Raw genomic sequence first — 22,848 nt, 5'->3', positions numbered from 1 at the left:
GCACCGATTAGTGATTGGCCAGACTCTTCCCATCTGGCTGGGACTGTCCAATCGCTGGTCAATCCGCAAAACCAGTTATGATCCACGGCACCGAACGCCCATCACGTTGCGCACATGCAACTTATAGAGGTGACCACGCCACACCCAGGTGACCGAAGCGGAGTGCCTGAGCTAGGGAACGGCTTGTATAACAGCTGTATCAGTCAGTGGCACCGACAGCAACCAGTTGCGTTAGCATCGTTTTTTTGTAATGCCCAGTACGCAAAGGAGGCGGTGCTTACAGCGGCCTCGCAACGCGATACGGGCCGAGAAATACTTAAAGATAGTCGAACACAGTTTATGAAAACAAGTGTTTTGCATGCCTATGTTTCTGTTGTAGTCAGAGCCCCCTTTGGAGGAATGAGAGGCGAATGTTCGGGTCTTAAAATGGGATTGTTTTTGCACGCTGTTGGCTCTGTCACCCCCACCGAGTCCGCAGCAGCCGACACGGTAAGGTTGCTCACTCAAAAACAAGGCTTTCTCAGATAGCTAGCTAGATAGATACCGGGCTAAGGTAGACGACTATCCGAATAGGGAATTTTATTCTGCTTTATAACAAGCTCGCCTAGTCTTTGATACATTTTTATAAATCTGCTGTCGTTGATATTTGCCTGCTGCAACTCTTACCGTGTTGTCAGGAAATACGTTAGCTGCCTGTTTGCTAGCTAACTTCGGCTGCTAGCTTCGGCAGCTAACGCACCGTTGAAGTAAAAAACACAAAGATCAGTGAGTCAGGGCCTTGGTCTGTTTTCTTTATGATAGGCGGTTGACATTTTAGCCAGAAGTGAGTAGCACGATTAGCAAAAGCAGTTCTTCATGCCTGACTGCTGCCATAGCAGTAAACAGAACAAAATCGTCTGACTTGGATCAAGAGCGGTGTAGTTACCAGCAACATAAAAATAGCTCGTGTGAACTTCACTCTGTAATTAATTTGTGTCGAAGAGCTATATATTATTATCACTGTCTTGGCTTCGTGGTAGTCTGCTCCCATTATTTCAGTCTTTGGGCCTTGATGTTTTCCTTTTACAAAAATGAATGTAAAACATTGGGAGTAGCTTCGTGAACAGAACAGAACTGGATTCTTAAGTTTCTTCGTTTTTACGTAAACAGTGATGTACAGTTTTAACACATACAGTATAAAATCGGCAGTGATTTTTTTTTTTAATTACATGAACATACATGAACTGTATATCCTCAATAAGAAGGCTTATTACTCTAAAGGGGGTCAGGGGTGATGTTTTAAATGTATTAGTCCTTGTTCTAGATTACATTAATGGTACTTTCCCCCCACTTCTGGAGGCATGCTGTATTAAACCATATTGTTGTATTTTCTGTGACACACAACATATTTAGAAACAAAATTGGCCTTGAACATATGACTTTTCAGTGGTAAGATAAAAACGTAAAGAGAACCCTTGGTGTGTTGGGACGCCAAAGCTGAGGTCTATAATGCATTGCATAGTGTCATGGACACACCAGAAATGCATCTTCACGAGCTTGAACTGAACTGCATTTGGTAGCTGTTCGCTGCAACTTTCAAACAAAGTCCAAAGAGATCTTGATACAAGTGTAGGAGGACATCATTGGGCTGTAAAATCAAAATAAAACTATTCTAGAGACAGCAAAAACTGAAGGAGTGGCCAAATCAACAGTTCATTCTTAAGAAGAAGGAATGCACCAGCCAGCTCAGCAACCCCAGAAGAAATGAAAGACCACAGAAAATGACTAAAGCGGGTGATTGTAGTACTCTTTGTGCTGGCCAGGATATGCCGTTAAAAACATCTAGACATGGAGGAAGGTGTATTATTGTCAAAGTCTACAATCCAGAACATGATGGCCAGATTTGGTTTGACAAGCACCTGTCCAGTAATGAAAAAAGAATAGAAAAAACACTGGAAAGATTAAACCAAGATTAACTTCTACCACAATAATGGGAAGGCAGACGTGGTGAAAGAGGTTCATTATCTGAAACTTACAATATTATCTGTCAAACGGTGTGGAGGCCACTGTCAGCATGTATGCCTGCAAGTGGAGCTGGGTTACTAGTTTTTATTAATGATATCACTGCTGATAGACGTATCATGATGAATTCGGAAGTTTACAACACTATATTCTCAGCTCAGATTCAGTTAAATGCTTTAAAAGTGATCCAAAAGGTCAGTCATCTAAAACATAATGCAAAAGCAACCCAGAAGTTCCCTAAGAGAGAAAAATGGGAAATTCTTTAATGTGCTTTTAGTTACAGAATTAAAAAAAAAAAAATAGGCAGAGAGAGACACAGACAAGCAACAAGTACTTTTACTCAAGTATTTAAAGTTGTTACTTTGTTTCATTACTTAAGTCTAAAAATGGGGGGAGTATTTATAAAAATGTATTTTCCAAACAGTTAATTAAATATTTAAAGTATCCCCACTTTAGTTGTTTTATTTAAAATATACCATGGTGTAGGGCTGTGCGATATGACCAAAATCTCATATCCCGTTATAAGAATTCTATCGTCCTGATAACGATATAAATCACACAAATGTAACATTTTCTGTAAATTCTGTGAATCTCGGGCAGCTCGTCTTGCGGGAAGTGTTTCCAGCTGCGTGTCATGTAGCTGGAGTCGAGTGTTTTAACCGATGCATTAGGGCTGCTCAATTAATCGAATTTTAATCACGATTACGATCTGGGCTTTCAACGATCATTAAAAATGACTGAGCCGATTATTAGCCCCTCCCTCATTTATCCGCGACACCTTAAAGGCCGGTCCGTGAAAATATTGTCGGGCATAAACCGGTCCGTGGCGCAAAAAAGGTTGGAGACCGCTGATTAAGAGGACCCGAGGGAAGCTTGGAAAGCTAAGCAGAAGTTATTTGGAGAGTGACTGCCGTTGGTTGAAAAGAGAGTTTAAAAAAAAAAAAACTTCAGTGGTGTTGCACACTATTTTATATTATTTTTTAAAAGTCATTGTTAACCCTTTAAAGCCGGTCAGAGCTGCATGCTCCGTTTTGCGTAACTATTGTTAAATTCCTGTAGAACCTGGACCGTGTAAGCTATAGCGCAATAATTTGTTTTGCATATGAAACCGGAGGAGTTGTACTTACATCTTATGCCATCAGCTTGTCCTCGGTCACGGTTTCGTTCCACATATAGCTTTGCAAAAATTGCATAAAAAGCGCTTGCAGGAACAAAAACATAATATTCCAGAAACACGCTTTGCCGTTCCTATCAGCTGTTCGTAACACTTCCCACAGTGAAATGATGCACATGCTGTTTTCTTTGCAAATTTGCATCATAGGATTGTTTTTTGTTTTTCCTGCAGTATATAAAAATTGCTGTATCTCCAAAATAAAACTATGAAGACACTCAAAATAAATTTCCTGTGGTGGGAAACTATTTTTTGCAACTTTATTGTATTTAAAGTTTTGAGGGATAAACCTCTTAAATTTCTCCAAGTAGAAATATATGTAAACAAAACAAAAGCGATTTTCAATTTTTTTTGTAGTTTATTGCACTTTTTTGCAATTTATGAAATTACTATGGACTTAATGCATACATATTATTAAAATATGGGCTATAACAGTTGTATTGATGTATAGCAACTTGAAATGCTCCCACAAATGGCACTACAGCATGTAAAAAAATAATATAAGCTCTGGTGGACTTGGTTCTATAGTAGGTCTTAAAGGGTTAAATAAATATCGTCAAATAATCGTGATCTCAATTTCAGTGAAAATAATCGTGATTATCATTTTTGCCATAATCGAGCAGCCCTACGATGCATGAAACGATACATTTTTAGACATAAGTTGTAACAACCGCTGTTTTCTTTGTGAGTATTTATTACACGGCGTGCTGCGGGGAAAAGCCTGTTCTAACGTTTGAGTCTAAGGTTTATTTTTTAGCACCTGGCGGCTCTTTTTTACTTCTCATTCATAAATAATCTGCTCTTTCACGTGATTCAGTTTATTTTGAAAAGTCTCAACGGGATCTTGAGCTTTATTGTGAAAGGTTTATGTGGAACATAAACAAGCGGACACGCGATGGTGTTACCGTCGTTGTTGCTAACCACAAAGCATAAAAACAGGCGCTTGTCCATCTGTAGTGTGGTTATATTAAATATAAAAGAAAGAGAGAACTTTAAGAAATTAATATAGCCACTACAGTGACCATCAAAACGATGACAAAATATTGCCGTAAACAGTTTATTTTGCGACACCACGAAACAAACGATAGCGTAAAATGAAACGATAGACGTTTTTATATCGTCATCCAATATATATCGTTATATCGAACAGCCCTACCATGGTGGTATACACATGCAAAATGTATGCAAATGTATTGTTATTTATTTTCAAACAATCCTATGGACCTCTTTGTAGTCTAGGTTTACCCTATCTTTGATATATCCTGTACTGCTCTAGCCCGTTTCACCAGAGCAACATACTGCAACTGTCACTGTAAAAATTAGCTTATTGGTATGTTTTGTTTTGTTTTTCAGGACAATGTCAGTTATTAATAAGTCTTTTCAGAAAGTAAACATGAATGTATTTGTCCCAATTGAGTATTCAGCTTTATATGAAACTTGCTCTGTTTGACAGACTAGTTTTCAAAGCAGTTAAGCCCTGTGGGGATTAAGGCCACCAGCCAAAAACATGTTCGTCAGATATGAAATTGTTCTGTAGAGTACAAGTGGTGCTGGAGCTCTAACTTCTTCAGATTTTTGTTTTTGTGCATCTTGGAAGTAAGTGAAATTGTTTTGGAAACGTATACTCTGTTTCAGAAGTCTGTTTTTGACAGCAGGCTTGACTGGTTTGAAAGTGCCAGCTAATGTTGGTGCTCTGTTGGACTTGTATGTTGTTGATTATTCAAAAAAAATATCTGAAGGAACAATGGTCTGCTGTAATTCTTTTTCCCATTACCTTGTGAGTGATTTGAGCTGCTGTCAGGTAGGAGTCAACTGGATTTGCTTCACACAGTGAGAAGTCTCACCAAGTGAAAGCTACAGTTCACTTGTGTACTTACAAGAAAAGCTGATGAAGGAAATATTTGTTTTTTATTTTCATTGAAATTTAACAGTGTTACAAACAGTCTTCACCCAACTAACAACTCAACAACCAATCACAGAAAGGCTGGCTAGAGCCTAGCAAAGTTTTATTAATCAGGAGCAATGTGACAACATAATGTGAGCACTAAATGTGAAATTTGAATTTAATGGGCATTCCTGTGTGACCAGAATCGTTAACTCGTTGCTTATGTCCAGTAACACTTCCAGGGAGGGTTTTTTTGTACTCAGTACTGGCAAGAAAAAAGAAGAAAGGGAAAATTATTATCCTACTGGCTTTAATACTTAATTTAGGTTAAATTCTTCACAAGTTTTGACATGTGTAGTGTAATAGATTATGAGTAAGTTCAGCACTTTGGGAGTAAAGTAATTACAGATGACTACTATTATCAATGTAATGTCACATGCTTTATGTCTTTATGTTATCAGTGCACGTGTGTGCAGGTAATTTGCTGACAACAGAAGTATAAACTTAGTAGATGCAATAGATGCAGCACAAGATCCCGACTATATGTGCCATGTGCTTTCACACCTCCAAAACTTAATATAGTGATTTCAGGTATATTGTATCGGTTTCATGTTATTATAATAAGTGATTATGTTGATTACCATTTGGCAGCGGTTCATAATAAGAGTTATTCTCTTCATTATACAATGTAAGTTTGAAAAAAGGTCCATTCACACATTAAAATTACAAAAAAAAAAAAGCGAAAAAAAGACTTCCCAGGGTAGTGAAAGACAAAGCTAAAACTTTAAGCTTGACCTGCATGAGCTGTCACTCTGATGTTTTAATGGGTGGTAGGTTGGTATTCATCACTGCTAAAAGTCTGCGATTCTTTGTTTCTTTACTTAACCGTTTAAAGGAGTAGGAGAAACAAAAGGCTAAAAAGGCACATGGTTTGGCTTTTCACTGCTATTTTGACTTAAAGCCTTTTCAAACTGGCCCTAAATCCTGCAGTCCCTCTCAATCATAGGGTAAAGTAAGGGCAGCCTTTGAGACTAGGATCCTTGTCCCCGTCCATCTCTTGCTTTCTTCACACACATAAGCACCCTGAAATGTTTGTTTTGCCTTCCCTTTTTTCAGTAAAATAATTTCCTAACAGTGGAAACACGGTCATCAGGTTTTAAAAACAAAAAAAAAAACATCAGCCTCAAAAGCTTAAAAGGTCTTCCCTAGCCATGGGACTCTTCAGAAAGAATTAGCATCAGTAATACCTCTGCACTGTATAAAAGGAGAAGTTTCTGACATGGTAATGTTGCAAAGTGTAGCTTACGCTATATTGGAAGACATCAGATGTAAAGCCAATCATAGATAATCCAGTTTGTAATTTTAGAAATTAACAACCTCTTAAACAGCCAAAACTGTTGTATAAATGTTTTCTCTTGAGGCAAAGCTTTAGCTGCTGTGAACATACTGTTTGTTAACTTGGAGATAAAATTCAGCAACTCTGGTTTACTATACTCTCCTCCTAAGCTGCCGCACCTTTCTCGGGTGCATTCATAGCATTTACGGTTGCTGCAGGAGTTTTTTGTTATGCATAACCTTCATGACTATGAAAGGGTGCCTTTCTTTGTTGTAGGACAGATTAATAAAAGGGCAGCGAGGTCCTTGCATGCATCGTCTGACTTGCCAAGTTCTACAGGCCTGAGCTAAGTGGATCAACTCTGATTGTGCAGTCAAGACTTAAGAAAGAACTGCTGCCTTGTATCTCCAGTAACAGTGTCTGATTGTCACCAGCAGATGTTTGAACTGGTCATTTCAGCAAGTTCTCATTAATAAGCTTAATTTATTTTCTGATGCAACAGTAATCTCAGAGACAGTAACCAAATCTGCCTTTAATCTGCAAGTGTGGCATAAGAGAGGTGGATTGTCTCTGTTGATTGCTTGGATTAGAGACAAAAAATGTCATGTTGATGAAGCCGAAACGGCTGACAGTCCATCAGATTTGAAATCGGGGCTATAATTTTATGTCAGCAGTTTGTTTTGTGCTGATCTGGTGTTTCTTGTGTGACAAATCATTTTTGTGTGTCTGGAGTTTCTTTGATTTTCTTTCGTTCTCTCCCTCCCTCATACTTAACACACTTCTCACCACTCTGCACAACTTATTTTCATGCAGTGTCTCAGCTAGCAGCTCGCTCTCCACTGCTGCTTGGAAATTTCCGTAAAGCAATCCTTGTCCACTGTTTGGGCCTGGATTGGAGTGGGCCGAGGGAGTGTGGGAGGGGTGTGTGTGTGTATGGTCTACAAAGACGGAGAGGAAGGCTGTGTGAGAGGGTGAGAGTATGCTTGAGAGCTGTTTGACTTTAATGACCCATGTGGTAGAGGAAACCTGTCTAGGATTTGTGGACCCATGATCATCATGCCTCTCAGTCGGGGACCTGCACTGGTAATCTACAGAGAGATAGAAAATCCAGTTATAGAACTTTGGTTAGCTAATCATTAAGCTAATCTAGAATAACTGATCTACTTGGAAAAGTTTGTAAAGCTGTCTCAAGGTTTTTGATTACAATGCTCTCTCCTTTTTTCTTTTTTTTCTATAGCGACCTGTCTTCTCTGTTTATTTCACAATGGAAGTTTTTACAGGTTTGGTAGCAGTCAGCTCACTAACATGTTTTGTAAAGTTAACTGTTGACCACGCTGCTAGTTTGCTATATTGACTGTTAAAACAAGCAACCACGTGCTTGAAGTGGAGACAAGTGCCCTATTTATTTTTGACATTTTCCTCATTTGGCCTTAGCTGAAGTTTGAATTTAAATTTCTTTTCTTTTTCACTGTTCTGGGAAGCATACTGGGTGGTTTTTGTGCTGGCTGTGATTCATACATTTACACTTGATATGTGTCTTAAACATTAGTGAAATTCTAGTAGTTTCCAAGCATAAGTGATTACGACATGTTCAGTTCAGAACAAGTATAAATGTATGGCTTCGACATTATCTGCAGTGTTATTATTAATATTCACAATGACAAATCAAGGTTAGGGGTGGGTGTGTGTGTGTGTGTGTGTGTGTGTGTGTGTGTGTGTGTTTTGATTTGTTTGTATTTTGTTTGTTTGTTTGTTTTAAATCTTCTGAATTCTTTCTCATATTAAAGTATCAGGATTCTGTATCACCACTTTACTCTAAGAAGATAATATTGGCTGATATCAGATTTAAAGTAGATGTACATGTCATTGTTCTGTTGGCAAGTGAAAATAAGTAATTGATTTTGATATTTCTTTTTTCTTTGTGTCACAAATATGGGGATAATTAACCTATGTCAACCAAATGTTCAGAAAGATTAACAAAACCCCAGATAAGGTGTATGCTTTAGTAAGCTGACTAAAATTGTATTTATATCCATAAGTATGGAGAACTTAAAGAACATAATACTCCTGTCGGTGGCAGTGACGACCATGTTGTTCAAACCAGTTTCATTTTGTAGACTTTTTTGTCGTGTTATAGGCTCAGATAATTTTTATTTTGTCTTTGTTATTGGACGTAGCTACTAACAAGTGACTGCATTTCTTTACTTGTTTTGTAGAGCCTGCTGCACTGTGAAGGTGTTAACAACCAGAGCTACATCTGTGAGTCTGGACATTGCTGTGGGGAATCTCAGTGCTGCAGTTACTACTATGAGCTTTGGTGTAAGTCTAATTTTCTTCTTGTGTGTTTGATCCTAATTCTTAAACCTTTCACTCTGTGACAGGCACTAAAAGATAAGGTATGACAAAATCAATCATTGTAATATTAAGCTGATGCATTGTAATAAGGACTGAAAGAGTAATGGGATAAATACACTTAGTACCGAAACAAGACTGGGACACATAAATTGTGATGCTTTTTTGTAAAACAAAAAAAATTGTAGTTTAAGCAACCTTACAAAACAAGATTGGATGTCTCGAAGTGGAGTGTCATCCTCAGAATTAAATTTACATTTTGTTCTTAAACTAAGACTGCCAGCAACAGTGAGCAAACGCTCATGGTCAGATGGAGCAGATCATGTTCACCAGGTTAAAGTATTTATAAGGGGAAAATTTGGGATGCTGGAAAAAGTGCTTAATAGAAATAAAGGGCAAGAGGACAGACAAGGATGAAAGGGTGCAACGCTGGCATAATGAGTGAGTCCAGGTATAAAATCTATAGGGGCTGCCTTGTTTCATTAGCAGTTTAACTTGTTTATTATTACTATGTCTAAATGCATATTCAGCATTCATCATCTCAATTCTATTATATTTTAGGCGCACCTGTGTAGTTTTAGTCTTAGCTCTCTGTAGTCAGAGGTCACAGATTTGCAGGAACTCTCTGAGTGCAATGTAATCAACATTGTGATATCATGGCAGGGACTGCTGTTAAGATAAGTAGCAGATACAAGAATATCACCATTAAAAACATAGTGAAGCTTGTGCTTTATTGAGAATTTCCTGTACAGTGTTACACTGGGGAATACTAATGTTTAAATTAAATTGTTGTTGTTTTCTTCACATAAAGATTCTTAATAGGTACTCAAACCTTTTTTTAACCATGGCATGCACTCAGCTGGGTAATAAAAATGGCTTATCAGCTCTCATAAATCTACAAATTATGTAATGGTGAAACTGTTCTTGTTGCTTATCAGCTGGCACTGTTGAAATAACCTAATACTCTAGTGTTTTAGTCAGGTACTTTACCATTGATTCTGCATATCTGTTGAATGTATTGGGTGTTTTAAAGAAGTTGGAGGAACAGCTCAAAGGACAACATTTTTCCATAGGTGTTCATCTGGGTCCCAAACCATATAAGCAAAATCATCTTCTAAACCATTGCAGAGCTACTGCATCAATGTTTTTTCCCTTAATTTGTCACTTGTCTGTATATGCCCTGCTGGAAATGGTGACTACTAATGCAGAGTTGCATTATCTGCCTTAGTGCATTTATGTTTGGTAAATTTGAAGTCTTGCCTAGCCGCAGTTACAAAAAGGTTGCCTCAAGGGCAAAAGTGAGGTATAGCAATTGGTGTGGGCTCCCTGTAAAAATAGAGGGAATTATATTACAGCATTAATTATTCACTGAGGACATGATGGGGAGTAAAATGCAGCTTGCCAAAAAATATTGATGTAATGAACTAAGATTCTTCAGTGCCCTGAATAAAAGAAAATGTCTCACGTTGCATTCAAGACTGTATTAGCAGGGCTGGGTGATATGAGGAAAATCTAATATCACAATATTTTTTTGGCTATATCACGATATGTTTAAGTAACCTCCAAAAACAAATGTTATTTTCAACTATATAGTGCTTAAAATTGTACCGGTATACTAATTGAAATCTTTTTTTTGAAGCCACAAGTTTGCCTGTCTTTCGTTCACTTTTGTCTTTACGCAACGTTACTCGACCTCGCCTCTCCTTCACTGAACACAACTCCCCCTCCTCCCCCATCACTTCACCTGCAGGCAGCGACAAGATGGACACGGCAAATCTCCGTTAACGAGTTACTGCACATCGCCCCGTGCGTGGAGCTGGACGGCGTCAACGTGTTAACGAGCTAACCACGCCAACGCCATGCAGCCCAGAGGGGCTGCACAGCCTAAAATCCTTTCATTCTCTCAAAAGTTGACAGCGCGCCTTATGTATGAATTCTGGTTGTGCTTGATGACCGCGAACCGATTTTATGTGGTACACGGCGCTCAGCAATCTGTCAAAAATGTTTGAGTATGACTTTGGTAAGCTACGGAGCTGCACCGCTTGATGGATTGTCGGAGCATTACAGCTACCGAGGAGCCTCGCGGAGTGATACGTACTGTGCTTCAACATAATATTACCGTATTGTGTGTGTATAAGGACCATAAATGGCACCTGTTAAGAGACATGGTTACGAAGCGGATTTCAAACTCCAGGCTGTCAGTCACGCAGTAGAAGTTGGGAACAGAGCAGCTGTGAAATCTGTCTGTTATTATGCTCGGCGTCTTTTAGTTTACATTTTGACTGCACAATTGTGAGCTCTTTGTTATGCACAAAAACAACACAGTTTTCTTTTATTTATGGAGCATTATTATTTAATAAATGCTCATAATTTATTTTTGAGTAGTTTCTATCATGTACATCTATGCTGTAATGAATAGGCTTAATAAAAGTGCCTGTGTGACATCTGGGACACAGCTTTGACTAATAGAGGTGGGAATCACCATACATCCCACGATACAATATTATCACAATACTTAACGCACGATACGATATTATTGCGATTTAAAAAAAAAAAATATATATATATATACACACACACACACACACACACACACACACATACATACACGTGTGTGTGTGTGTGTGTGTGTGTATATATATATATATATATATATATATATATATATATATATATATATATATATATATATATATATATATATATATATATATATATATATATATATATATATATATATATATATATATATATATGGGCTTGGAGTTGGCCTCTAGTGTTGTACGCCACATCCCCATTGAGTTCCTGATGAAGGCTCTTAGGGTCCCATTGATCTTGTACAATTCTAGGCATTCCAGTATCCAGCTGTGGGGCATTGAGTCATAGGCCTTCTTGTAATCAATCCAGGCAGTGCACAGGTTGGTCAGTCTGGTCTTGCAGTCTCGGCTGATTGTTCTGTCTACCAGTAGCTGGTGTTTTGCACCTCTGGTATTCTTGCCAATTCCTTTCTGTGTCCCGCTCATGTATTGACCCATGTGCCTGTTCATCTTAGCCGATATGATGCCTGACAGGAGCTTCCATGTAGTACTGAGGCAGGTTATTGGTCGGTAGTTGGAGGGGACCAGTCCCTTCTTGGGGTCCTTGGGGATCAGGACCGTCCGACCTTCGGTTAGCCATTCCGGGTGTCTCTCGTTAACTAGCAGCTGGTTCATTTGTGCTGCCAGACGCTCGTGGAGTGCAGTCAGCTTCTTCAGCCAGTAGGCGTGAACCATGTCGGGCCCTGGTGCTGTCCAACTCTTCATACTGGAGACCCTTTCTTGGATATCTGCCACTGTGATGGTTACTGGACCCTGTTCAGGGAGGTCGCTGTGGTCTGCCCTCAGATCCACTAGCCACTGAGCATTGCCGTTATGGGTTGCATCCTTCTCCCATATGCTCTTCCAGTATTGCTCCGTCTCCAGCCTAGCACAAGTTACCATCAAGTGCGGGATCTACCAAGGAGATGCTCTGTCCCCACTGCTGTTCTGCATAGGCCTGAACCCCCTCAGTGAGATCATTAACAAGACTGGCTACGGATACCGACTATGGAACGGAGCAGTTGTCAGCCACCTCCTGTACATGGATGACATCAAGCTGTATGCCAAGAGTGAACGAGACATCGATTCACTGATCCACACTACCAGGCTATACAGCAATGACATTGGAATGTCGTTCGGACTGGAGAAGTGTAGTCGGATGGTAACAAAGAGAGGGAAGGTAGTCAGAACTGAGGGGATTGAACTACCAGAAGGCAACATTGCAGACATAGAGGACAGTTACAAGTACCTGGGGATCCCGCAGGCAAATGGGAACCATGAAGAGGCCGCTAGAAAGGCTGCAACCACCAAGTACCTGCAGAGGGTCAGGCAAGTCCTGAGGAGTCAGCTGAATGGTAAGAACAAGATCCGGGCCATCAACACATACGCCCTGCCCGTGATCAGGTACCCTGCTGGGGTAATAGGCTGGCCAAAGGAGGAGATAGAAGCCACTGACATAAAGACAAGAAAGCTCCTGACCATGCATGGAGGGTTTCACCCCAAGTCCAGCACCCTGAGGCTGTACGCTAAGCGGAAGGAAGGGGGCCGGGGACTGGTGAGTGTCAGCACCACAGTCCAGGATGAGACAACGAACATCCAAGAATACATTGGGAAGATGGCCCCAACTGACCGAGTGCTCAGTGAATACCTCAGGCAGCAGAAACCCAAGAAAGAGGAGGGAGACGAGGAACCATCATGGAAGGACAGGCCCCTGCACGGTATGTACCACCGGCAGATAGAGGAGGTGGCTGATATCCAGAAATCCTACCAGTGGCTGGACAAAGCTGGACTGAAAGACAGCACAGAGGCACTAATCATGGCAGCACAAGAACAAGCTCTGAGTACAAGATCCATAGAGGCTGGGGTCTATCACACCAGGCAAGACCCCAGGTGCAGGCTGTGTAAAGATGCCCCAGAGACAATCCAGCACATAACAGCAGGGTGCAAGATGCTAGCAGGCAAGGCATACATGGAACGCCATAACCAAGTGGCCGGCATAGTGTACAGGAACATCTGTGCCGAGTATAACCTAGAAGTCCCGAGGTCAAAATGGGAGATGCCCCCAAGGGTGGTGGAGAATGACCGAGCTAAGATCCTGTGGGACTTCCAGATACAGACGGACAAAATGGTGGTGGCTAACCAACCGGACATAGTGGTGGTAGACAAACAGAAGAAGACGGCCGTAGTGATCGATGTAGCGGTTCCGAATGACAGCAATATCAGGAAGAAGGAACACGAGAAGCTGGAGAAATACCAAGGGCTCAGAGAAGAGCTCGAGAGGATGTGGAGGGTGAAGGTAACGGTGGTCCCCGTGGTAATCGGAGCACTAGGTGCGGTGACTCCCAAGCTAGGCGAGTGGCTCCAGCAGATCCCGGGAATAACATCGGAGATCTCTGTCCAGAAGAGCGCAGTCCTGGGAACAGCTAAGATACTGCGCAGGACCCTCAAGCTCCCAGGCCTCTGGTAGAGGACCCGAGCTTGAAAGGATAAACCGCCCGCAGGGGCGTGCTGGGTGTTTTTTTTTTTTTTATACACACACACACACACACACACACACACACACACACACACACACACACACACACACATATATATATATATATATATATATATATATATATATATATATATATATATATATATATATATATATATATATATATATATAAAAAATATTTATTTTGCAATATTCAGATTCTGTACATAAAGGTAAACTTTATCAATATTCATTTTATCTAATATCAAAGTCTCGCACTCAGTCTTTCTCTCATTTCAGTCAGTTTTATTGTTGACAAACTAAACGGTTTGTATTACAGTCTAGTCCAACTTAACTGAATGTAACCATCTGGTACAATTATAGCTATTCTGAACTAAGCAATTTATGAAAACTATGCAGCCCACTCAGCAACTGAAGAATTTGAAAGTAAATTAAAACAAAATATAAATTTACATTAAATAAAAAAGTTTTAAACTTAATTAAAATAAAACATGTCTTAAATTAAAATAAGTAAACTGTCATGTTTATTGCTGCCAAAAAAAAAAGTTAAACACATTTGGACAGTGAAGGAATGTCAGGATTCTTGCTCAGAAAAAGGATCAACATGCTCTGAGCACAAAAACCTTTTTAGTAACAAAATATCGATTTCTGCTGTCCCTGTATCGATACATTATTAGCAAACAAAATATCACGATACTACACAGTATCGATTTTTTTTCCCCCACCCCTATTGACTAAGAACTCTCTTTTTGTTCTTACTTTATGGCTTTAAAAAAAATATCGAGATATATATCTTATATCGCCATCCAGCTAAAAAATATCGAGATGAATTTTGGGTCATATCGCCCAGCCCTAGCACTACACCCTTTTGTGGCAATGGATTTTATGGCATGTTTTGCAATTACTGCCTTTTTTCGACGTCCTCTTTGTGAAGTCCAAACCACTGCCAGATTATTGATCCAGTGCTGTTTCTCTTTGGAACTAGTTAATCTGACTCCTCTGCAGTTACAGTCTAATTCCTTCACTTGTCTGAAACGCCTGCTGTCGCCATATTTGTTTTTTTTTGTCTTTGTTTTTTTCCCCCCATCTGGTAGAATCTAAACACGCATGCTCAGCACAGGGTGCCAGGTAAAAAATTTCCAGTTGGAATTGGATTAGTGATCCATTTGCAGCATTGGGTAGGGGGTGTGTGTTCACAGTGAGTTACATGCAGACAGCTTAATATTGCCATGGCAATTTATACTCAGTGGCTATGATAGAGCCATTTTAACCATCGTACATGTAAAAACTTTTCATACGTGAAGTATATGTGATATATCACCCACACCTAATCCAAGTCAGCTTTCTTTTATAATTTTTTTATGTTGATGTCCTGCAAACCTCCACATTTTGAAATGGATCCAGTTATTAGCACTCATTATACTATGAGGTCAAAACAGAATATTTCAGGCTAAGTAGCCTGAAAGACGTCTATATGGTATGCCTTCAAAACTATGTAGAAATTGGGGTGCTGACGTCATACAGCTCTGGTGCCAAAGTGAAAAAGAATGAAAATCTGTCAGTACTCTGTTGTACTGATAAGAAGGAACTCTGATGTTTAAATGGATTTTCATGGTGTAAAGCTTATAATGCAATGCATACATAGTTGTTTATAGCATAGTATAAGCGTGTAGATGTTTCACTGTGTTGAACTGTTTGATCTGCAATGTTATGTTTGTGTTAGCAGCAGGCACTTGTTACATCACCACATGGATAATGGAGAGCACATTTTTGCCCACTTTGAACTATGTTGTTTTGCTTAATATTAAAAAAGTCACATTGTTTTCACATGTATTAACTAAACTAAATTGCTCTTCCTCTGATTTTAGGGTTTTGGTTGGTGTGGGCAATCATCTTCATTTTAAGCTGCTGCTGTGTATGTCATCATCGCCGCACCAAACACAGACTACAGCAGCAACAACGGCAGCACGAGATCAACCTCATTGCTTACCGTGAAGCACACAACTACCCCTCTGTGCCCTTTTACTTCAGTAAGCTCTGCCACCACATACACCCACATTATATAAATCTTAAAAAAAAAACAACAACAACAGCAAGAGAAACAAAACAACAAAATCTGATGTTGATATTTTTACTATTTATTAAGCTTTTTTTTTTTTTTTTTTAATCGTAACTGAGCAATTATGTATTTAAGGTTTCATCATTTCATTGGTTTGCATGAACTGTTTCAAGTGAACTAGAGTTGGTTATAGTGGTGAACATAACAAATGAACTCTGCAGTGTTTTTGAGCTCTCTTTAAGGAGATGATAATGTGTCTTTGTTGTATTTAAAGCAAAAAGCCTAAAATACAGTGGGGCAAAAAAGTATTTAGTCAGCCACCGATTGTGCAAGTTCCCCCACTTAAAATGATGACAGAGGTCAGTAATTTGCACCAGAGGTACACTTCAACTGTGAGAGACAGAATGTGAAAAAAAAATCCATGAATTCACATGGTAGGATTTGTAAAGAATTTATTCGTAAATTAGGGTGGAAAATAAGTATTTGGTCACCTCAAACAAGGAAAATCTCTGGCTCTCACAGACCTGTAACGTCTTCTGTAAGAAGCTTTTCTGTCCCCCACTCGTTACCTGTATGAATGGCACCTGTTTGAACTCATCATCTGTATAAAAGACACCTGTCCACAGCCTCAAACAGTCAGACTCCAAACTCCGCCATGGCCAAGACCAAAGAGCTTTCGAAGGACACCAGGAAAAGTATTGTAGACCTGCACCAGACTGGGAAGAGTGAATCTACAATAGGCAAGCAGCTTGGTGTGAAAAAATCAACTGTGGGAGCAATCATCAGAAAATGGAAGACATACAAGACCACTGATAATCTCCCTCGATCTGGGGCTCCACGCAAGATCTCATCCCGTGGGGTCAAAATGATCATGAGAACGGTGAGCAAAGATCCCAGAACCACACGGGGGGACCTGGTGAATGACCTGCAGAGAGCTGGGACCAAAGTAACAAAGGTCACCATCAGTAACACACTACAACGGCAGGGAATCAAATCCCGCAGTGCCAGACGTGTTCCGCTGCTGAAGCCAGTGCATGTCCAGGCCCGTCTGAAGTTTGCCAGAGAGCACATGGATGATACAGCAGAGGATTGGGAGAATGTCATGTGGTCAGATGAAACCAAAGTAGAACTTTTTGGTATAAACTCAACTCGTCGTGTTTGGAGGAAGAAGAATACTGAGTTGCATCCCAAGAACACCATACCTACTGTGAAGCATGGGGGTGGAAACATCATGCTATGGGGCTGTTTTTCTGCCAAGGGGACAGGACGACTGATCCGTGTTAAGGACAGAATGAATGGGGCCATGTATCGTGAGATTTTGAGCCAAAACCTCCTTCCATCAGTGAGAACTTTGAAGATGAAACGAGGCTGGGTCTTCCAACATGACAATGATCCAAAACACACCGCCCGGGCAACAAAGGAGTGGCTCCGTAAGAAGCATTTGAAAGTCCTGGAGTGGCCTAGCCAGTCTCCAGACCTCAACCCCATAGAAAATCTGTGGCGGGAGTTGAAAGTCCGTGTTGCTCGGCGACAGCCCCAAAACATCACTGCTCTCGAGAAGATCTGCATGGAGGAATGGGCCAAAATACCAGCTACTGTGTGTGCAAACCTGGTAAAGACCTATAGTAAACGTTTGACCTCTGTTATTGCCAACAAAGGTTATGTTACAAAGTATTGAGTTGTATTTTTGTTATTGACCAAATACTTATTTTCCACCCTGATTTACGAATAAATTCTTTACAAATCCTACCATGTGGATTCATGGATTTTTTTTTTTCACATTCTGTCTCTCACAGTTGAAGTGTACCTCTGGTGCAAATTACTGACATCTGTCATCATTTTAAGTGGGGGAACTTGCACAATCGGTGGCTGACTAAATACTTTTTTGCCCCACTGTAAAGTAATTACTGTTACTTTATTAATCCTTTAGGATCAATCCAAAAATTGTGAACTGGTTTAAGACTGCTCACAAGAGTTTAAAACAGGCTCAGTTTCCTATTATTTGGTCAACAATCCAAAGTTTTGAGAAATCGGTGAACATGGAATTAAGTCAACTGGTATCAGCTCTAGAATTACAGTAAGAAATGCATTTGAGATTTTTATTCTTAATAGTGATGGTTATTAAATGGAACATGAGTACACATCAATACAGTACAGTTAGTACAGTATTTATCATTTGTTCCAAAACTAGAGCTGCAACAATTAACCGAGTGATTCGATAAATATTTCTCGACACAAATTCTTTGCTTAAGTGTTTCGTTTAACACACAGATCTGTAGCATGCCACTGTCGCAATGGAAACGCGAGTCACATTTGCGACTAAAACAGACCAGCAATACAAACATATTTGGGAGCAATGAAAATTTTGACAACATTAAGCCCACACACAATGATAACACAACGGCAGCAGAGATGATGACACTGGCACAGTTTAACGTGGAGTTGGTACAAAGCAAACAGGTGGAGCCGCTATTAAGACGGTGAGCTCAGGTTGAGTGAAAGAAAATGTGTTTCTAATATCCATAACAGCAGCGCTGTTTACTGGGTAAAAATCTCGGGTTCTTCATCAAAGCACCTGATCAACAAACTCCCAAGGTGATAAGAAGCAAACTTTGTAACTCCCTCCACCGAAGTTTGTTTTATACATAGAAAAATCAGCTGTAACTCAACAGAAGTTTATTGGAAATATGCAGATCAACTGCAACTTTTGAGTATTTATTATTGCTCATTAATAAGAAAAACAAATTTCTTATCTGATTACATGATTAATGAATGAATAGGTTACTCGATTAATAAAATAACTGATAGCTGCAGCTGCTTTTACTGAAAAAAATTGCACATACTATTCTTAAACTTGTTTAAAAAAATGGCTTTGCACCTACTACACAGTGGAACCTGTCACAGATGCAGTTTACAGGGAACTCTTTCTATGGTTCCACATGTTGTGGTGTTGCCAGAACCTTCCCTGTTTACAGGAAATGACCAACATTGTTGTCTTGGTACCTTGCCACTGTTGTAACGTGAGATTACAATGGCCCTCAGCACACACTTGACCCACAAATAAGCTTTTGTTGTCACATTTTTACCCTATTGCTTTGTTTTGGAACTGTCTGAATTCTGGTCTGGGGAGTTCAGTGAGGTCAAAGTGTCTTTTTTTTTTCTTTTGGCAGGTCAGAAACCTGTGTGTATAATCAGTGGTGTGCATGGCATGTATTTATTCATGTGCTTTTATAGCCTTTTTAAAGCATTTTTTTTTTTCTTTTCCTATAGGGTTTCTGCCAAACTACCTCCTACCTGAATATGAAGAGGTGGTCAACCGGCCGCCAACTCCTCCCCCTCCCTACAGTGCCTTACAGACTGGCCCATCCTCAGTGGCTTCTAGTCCACTGGCTCCTGAGCAGCAGCAAGGACACTGTACAGCCATTCAGCCTTCCCCAGTTCCCCCAGTCTCTGATAGCCTGTGTTGTAGGCCCACCATAGAGGAACCACAACCTCCCACCTTAGACTTGAGGCCAAAGCCTGACACCAAGTCCGTGCAAACGGCACAAAATTCAGGCGTGATACTGCTCTCAGAAGGGCTTAGCAGAGAGGGACTCGCCAACCAGGAAAAACTAAGCGAAAGTGGGGATGACTCCTGCAAGAACCCCCTGCTGAAGGATCTCAGCCTGTCAGATGGTAGTGTTGAGGACAAAGAGCGACTCCCCAGTGGAAGGAGGCGGCGAATTACAGGTGATTCTGGGATTGAGGTGTGTGTGTGTGGCACACGTGGGAGCAGTGGTTGTAGTGGAGCTGGAAGTACAGGCCAGGAAAGCAAGGAGTTAAGGGAGCTAGAGAGCCTTCTGGGGCATGAGAAAGCTGACGAGGAAGAGGAGGAAGCAGGCGAATTCTGTGACAGCTGCAGCCATCAGGCCTCCTTCTGTGTGGAGGAGGAGCAGGCTCTTGGGGAAGTTGATAGGCGGCCTGGATGTGGGCCAACAGGAAGTCCCCAGCCTGCTCACCAGATAAGTAGTGGCTCCCTAAACCCTCCTTTGTGCCTCCTCCTCCACACCATCAATGAGCAGGAAGGACCAGCACACAGCACCAGCACTGAGCCACAGGGCTGAAGCAAAGTTAACACACCTTTGTCATGAGGGAAGGAGAGCACTACACTGTTTTTGTACTTCAGGAAGTGTTTGCTTTCTAAGTCTTTTTTATGAATGTGTGCATCTTAGATAAAACAAGTGAGAAGTGAGGGAGCAGCAAGTAGGATCTCTGCTAAAAATTGTCTGAGATCCAGAGGTTGAAAAAGCACGCTCCTGTGTGGAACAGTGGCCTTAACCTGTGTATTTTGGGTTATATTTGGTCTGTAAGGCCCTTTAATATCCTGTGGCAATTGGGACTTCAGACTACGCACACAGAGTCCTTCATTTGCCCTTCTCGTACAACAAAAGCTACTGATACATATGATGGCTGAAGTTGTGCTGTCAGAACAGGACGTTCACTGCCTAGGATGAATGTAGCTCTCTTTGCCAGGTGCTTGCAACAATTCTGCAAAGCTATTTGTTCTCTGCAGGTAGTGAACTATGTAATAAAACAACACACAGCAGAAACATTTTTGGACAAGTATGATGTGGATTTACCCAAAGTATGTGTTTATGTAAGCTGATATTGTACAGGGATGTCAGAACAAGACTTTGGGGGATGTCCTGTTAGACTCATGTTTCTAAAGTGCTTTTTCAGCAGTTCAAAACCATGCTGCCTTTTGTCTGTTTTTGTTGCTATGTAAGTCTCACTAGTGATAGGGAAGTGTTAGTGCATTAACAAATCTTCATGAGAACAGTTCCTCTTTTGCACAAATGGTATTTATCTTGCAGATGCTACGGTTGTTTAAATCTAGTCTTAAATTAGCAGTAGATAATTACCTTCTTACCATTTTGTTGTAATGTGTGAGAAATGGACCTCTGAAATGTTAGTAGGGAATGCAGCAGATTTGTTTTGTATACAATCATTTTTAAAATTGATTTGTTGAATGTTTGTAGTATGTGCCTACCCCCTTAAAAATGCAGAAATTTGATGGACAATGCTAGGCTTCCATTATGTTGAGAGACCCAGAGAAAGCAGGTACCAAAAACATGAACTGAATGTTAAGCTTCATAGAGATTACACGTGAGACGGGCAACATCACACCTCACATTTTAAAGTCACTTTAATGAATTATCACCTTCACCAGCTTTACAGTGAAAAAACATCATAACTTTTAACACTATTTGTATAGAATTTTCATATCACCGCAGTTTTGACATTATTCAGCTTTGCTATTCATACATGAAACATTTAACGTCTCATTGAAGGCACATTAAGGCTAATTTTAGTCAACTGGAAAAGTGACTTCTTTTTTTTTTCTTTTCTTTTTTTTTTTTAAAACCAGGGTTTATATTTCCAGTCATCTGCATTTGTACTGTTCAATCAAGAAAGGAAATGTTACTTTTAATGTATATATATATGTTTTCTTCATTTAGACATTCATCCCGTATAAGTTTGTATTAAAATGAGGATTTAATAAAGGCTATGGTTATGAAGCAAGGAGTTTGCACACAAATTACTTTTAACATAAGTATTTAACCCAACAGAGCAGTTTGAACCTGCCTTTCTCTGTTTGCATGTTCTTTCTGAGCTTGTGTGGTTTTCGGCATGGTGCTTCAATTTCCATCTTTGGTAAATTTACATTTCTATCCCTAAGTTTGAGTTTGAATGGAGACGTGTCCAGGATGTACATAATGTCTGATATGGCAGGCTCCAGTAACCTTGTAACTGTAGTTGGATAAGCAGTCAAAAAAATATATACATGTACATATTAGTGGGAAGATTAGAGATTAGTTTCTTATTAGACATGAGCATAAGGTAATGAAATAAGTCATTGGCTGTTATGGATACCAGAGTATCTTAAAAATAAGCTGTTGCACAACAGGACCTTTATGAGACTATTATGGTACAGCATGGTACAATATGTATAATGCTGCACTGCTGTTACAAAACAAAGACAATGTGGTAGAGGAAAAGAATATAGTTGTCAGTTCCCGTTATTTTAGGAGTTTGAATGCTGACAATCTAGCCTCCTGAGCTTCTAGTGGTATGCCATAGATGATAAACACAAATAAAAGATGCCTTGTGAAACCTCCACAAAGAAATCTATGTCTAATCTCTTTAAGTAGCCACAACTGATGAGACTACACCATTATGCCATGCAATTAATCTACTTGGAGTACCTGAAAAGATGCACAAATTGCAATTCTGCAAAGCACAAATGTTTCAGCCGTTAGTTTTACGGCTCGAGGAGAAAATGGTTTCCCAGAATTTCCAGCACAAAAGGAAAGTAACTTTCTGCATAAACAGTTAAGCTGATTGACTTTTGCCCATCAAAGCCTAAACAAACTCGAAAGTGCTTTATCCGTTAATGCTTTCCGCAAGCTAGAAGATGTCATTGTGTAATTGTGGTACATGTCGTCGAAAGATGAGCTATTTTTCATATTGTCTGATTCTTTGAAAAAATAACGGAACTGTATAAAATCTCAAAACCACTTTATATTACAAATCATGTACAACATTCTGTAACATGTTCATGAACCAAATAGTTGCTTTAATCATTTTTATGAAATCATTAGCTTTATCATTATGGACAGATTCTTTTTTTTTTCTTCTTCTTCTTGTGGGTATTATTGTTTTTTTGTTGAGAAAGACTTAAGTTCTTCTGAGACTTAAACTGAAGTTGTGTGAAGGGTACGTTTAACTAACAGTACAGTAGGTAATTTGTTAACAAGATCAGGGGCATCTCGCCAAAGACATTTTTCTTTCTTCATAAGTGTGTGTGGTTTTGCACTTCTTGACATAAGCCATTTATTATGACAACTAAGATGGATGTATGTTCAATAAAAATGCTTAATTGTAGTCAATCACTGTGTCCGTGACTTAATTTCAGAGTGGTTCTACTGAGT

General features: G+C 39.8%; 1 protein-coding gene across 1 annotated transcript; it reads left to right on the top strand.

The window, feature by feature from the left end:
* The first annotated feature begins 78 nt into the window (after positions 1-78).
* wbp1lb (WW domain binding protein 1-like b) lies at positions 79-22,806 on the top strand. The gene is made up of 4 exons (XM_080880350.1): positions 79-489; positions 8,610-8,712; positions 15,687-15,848; positions 19,148-22,806. Exons 1-4 carry the CDS (start codon positions 115-117, stop codon positions 19,978-19,980), a joined length of 1,473 nt encoding a protein of 490 aa, XP_080736476.1. The 5' UTR covers positions 79-114; the 3' UTR covers positions 19,981-22,806.
* Positions 22,807-22,848: the final 42 nt, after the last annotated feature.

This window comes from Rhamphochromis sp. 'chilingali', assembly GCF_963969265.1.
Source record: "Rhamphochromis sp. 'chilingali' genome assembly, chromosome: 4".
In the NCBI taxonomy this organism is placed as follows: domain Eukaryota; kingdom Metazoa; phylum Chordata; class Actinopteri; order Cichliformes; family Cichlidae; genus Rhamphochromis; species Rhamphochromis sp. 'chilingali'.
The sequence above is the reverse complement of the archived record's forward strand: the minus strand, read 5'-3'. Positions and strand labels throughout refer to the sequence as shown.

Coding starts and splice junctions, on each gene's coding strand:
- wbp1lb (XM_080880350.1), top strand. CDS start 115: ATGCAACTTATAGAGGTGACCACGCCACACCCAGGTGACCGAAGCGGA. Junction 8,713..15,686: donor TTACTACTATGAGCTTTGGT/GTAAGTCTAATT, acceptor CTCTGATTTTAG/GGTTTTGGTTGGTGTGGGCA. Junction 15,849..19,147: donor CTCTGTGCCCTTTTACTTCA/GTAAGCTCTGCC, acceptor CTTTTCCTATAG/GGTTTCTGCCAAACTACCTC.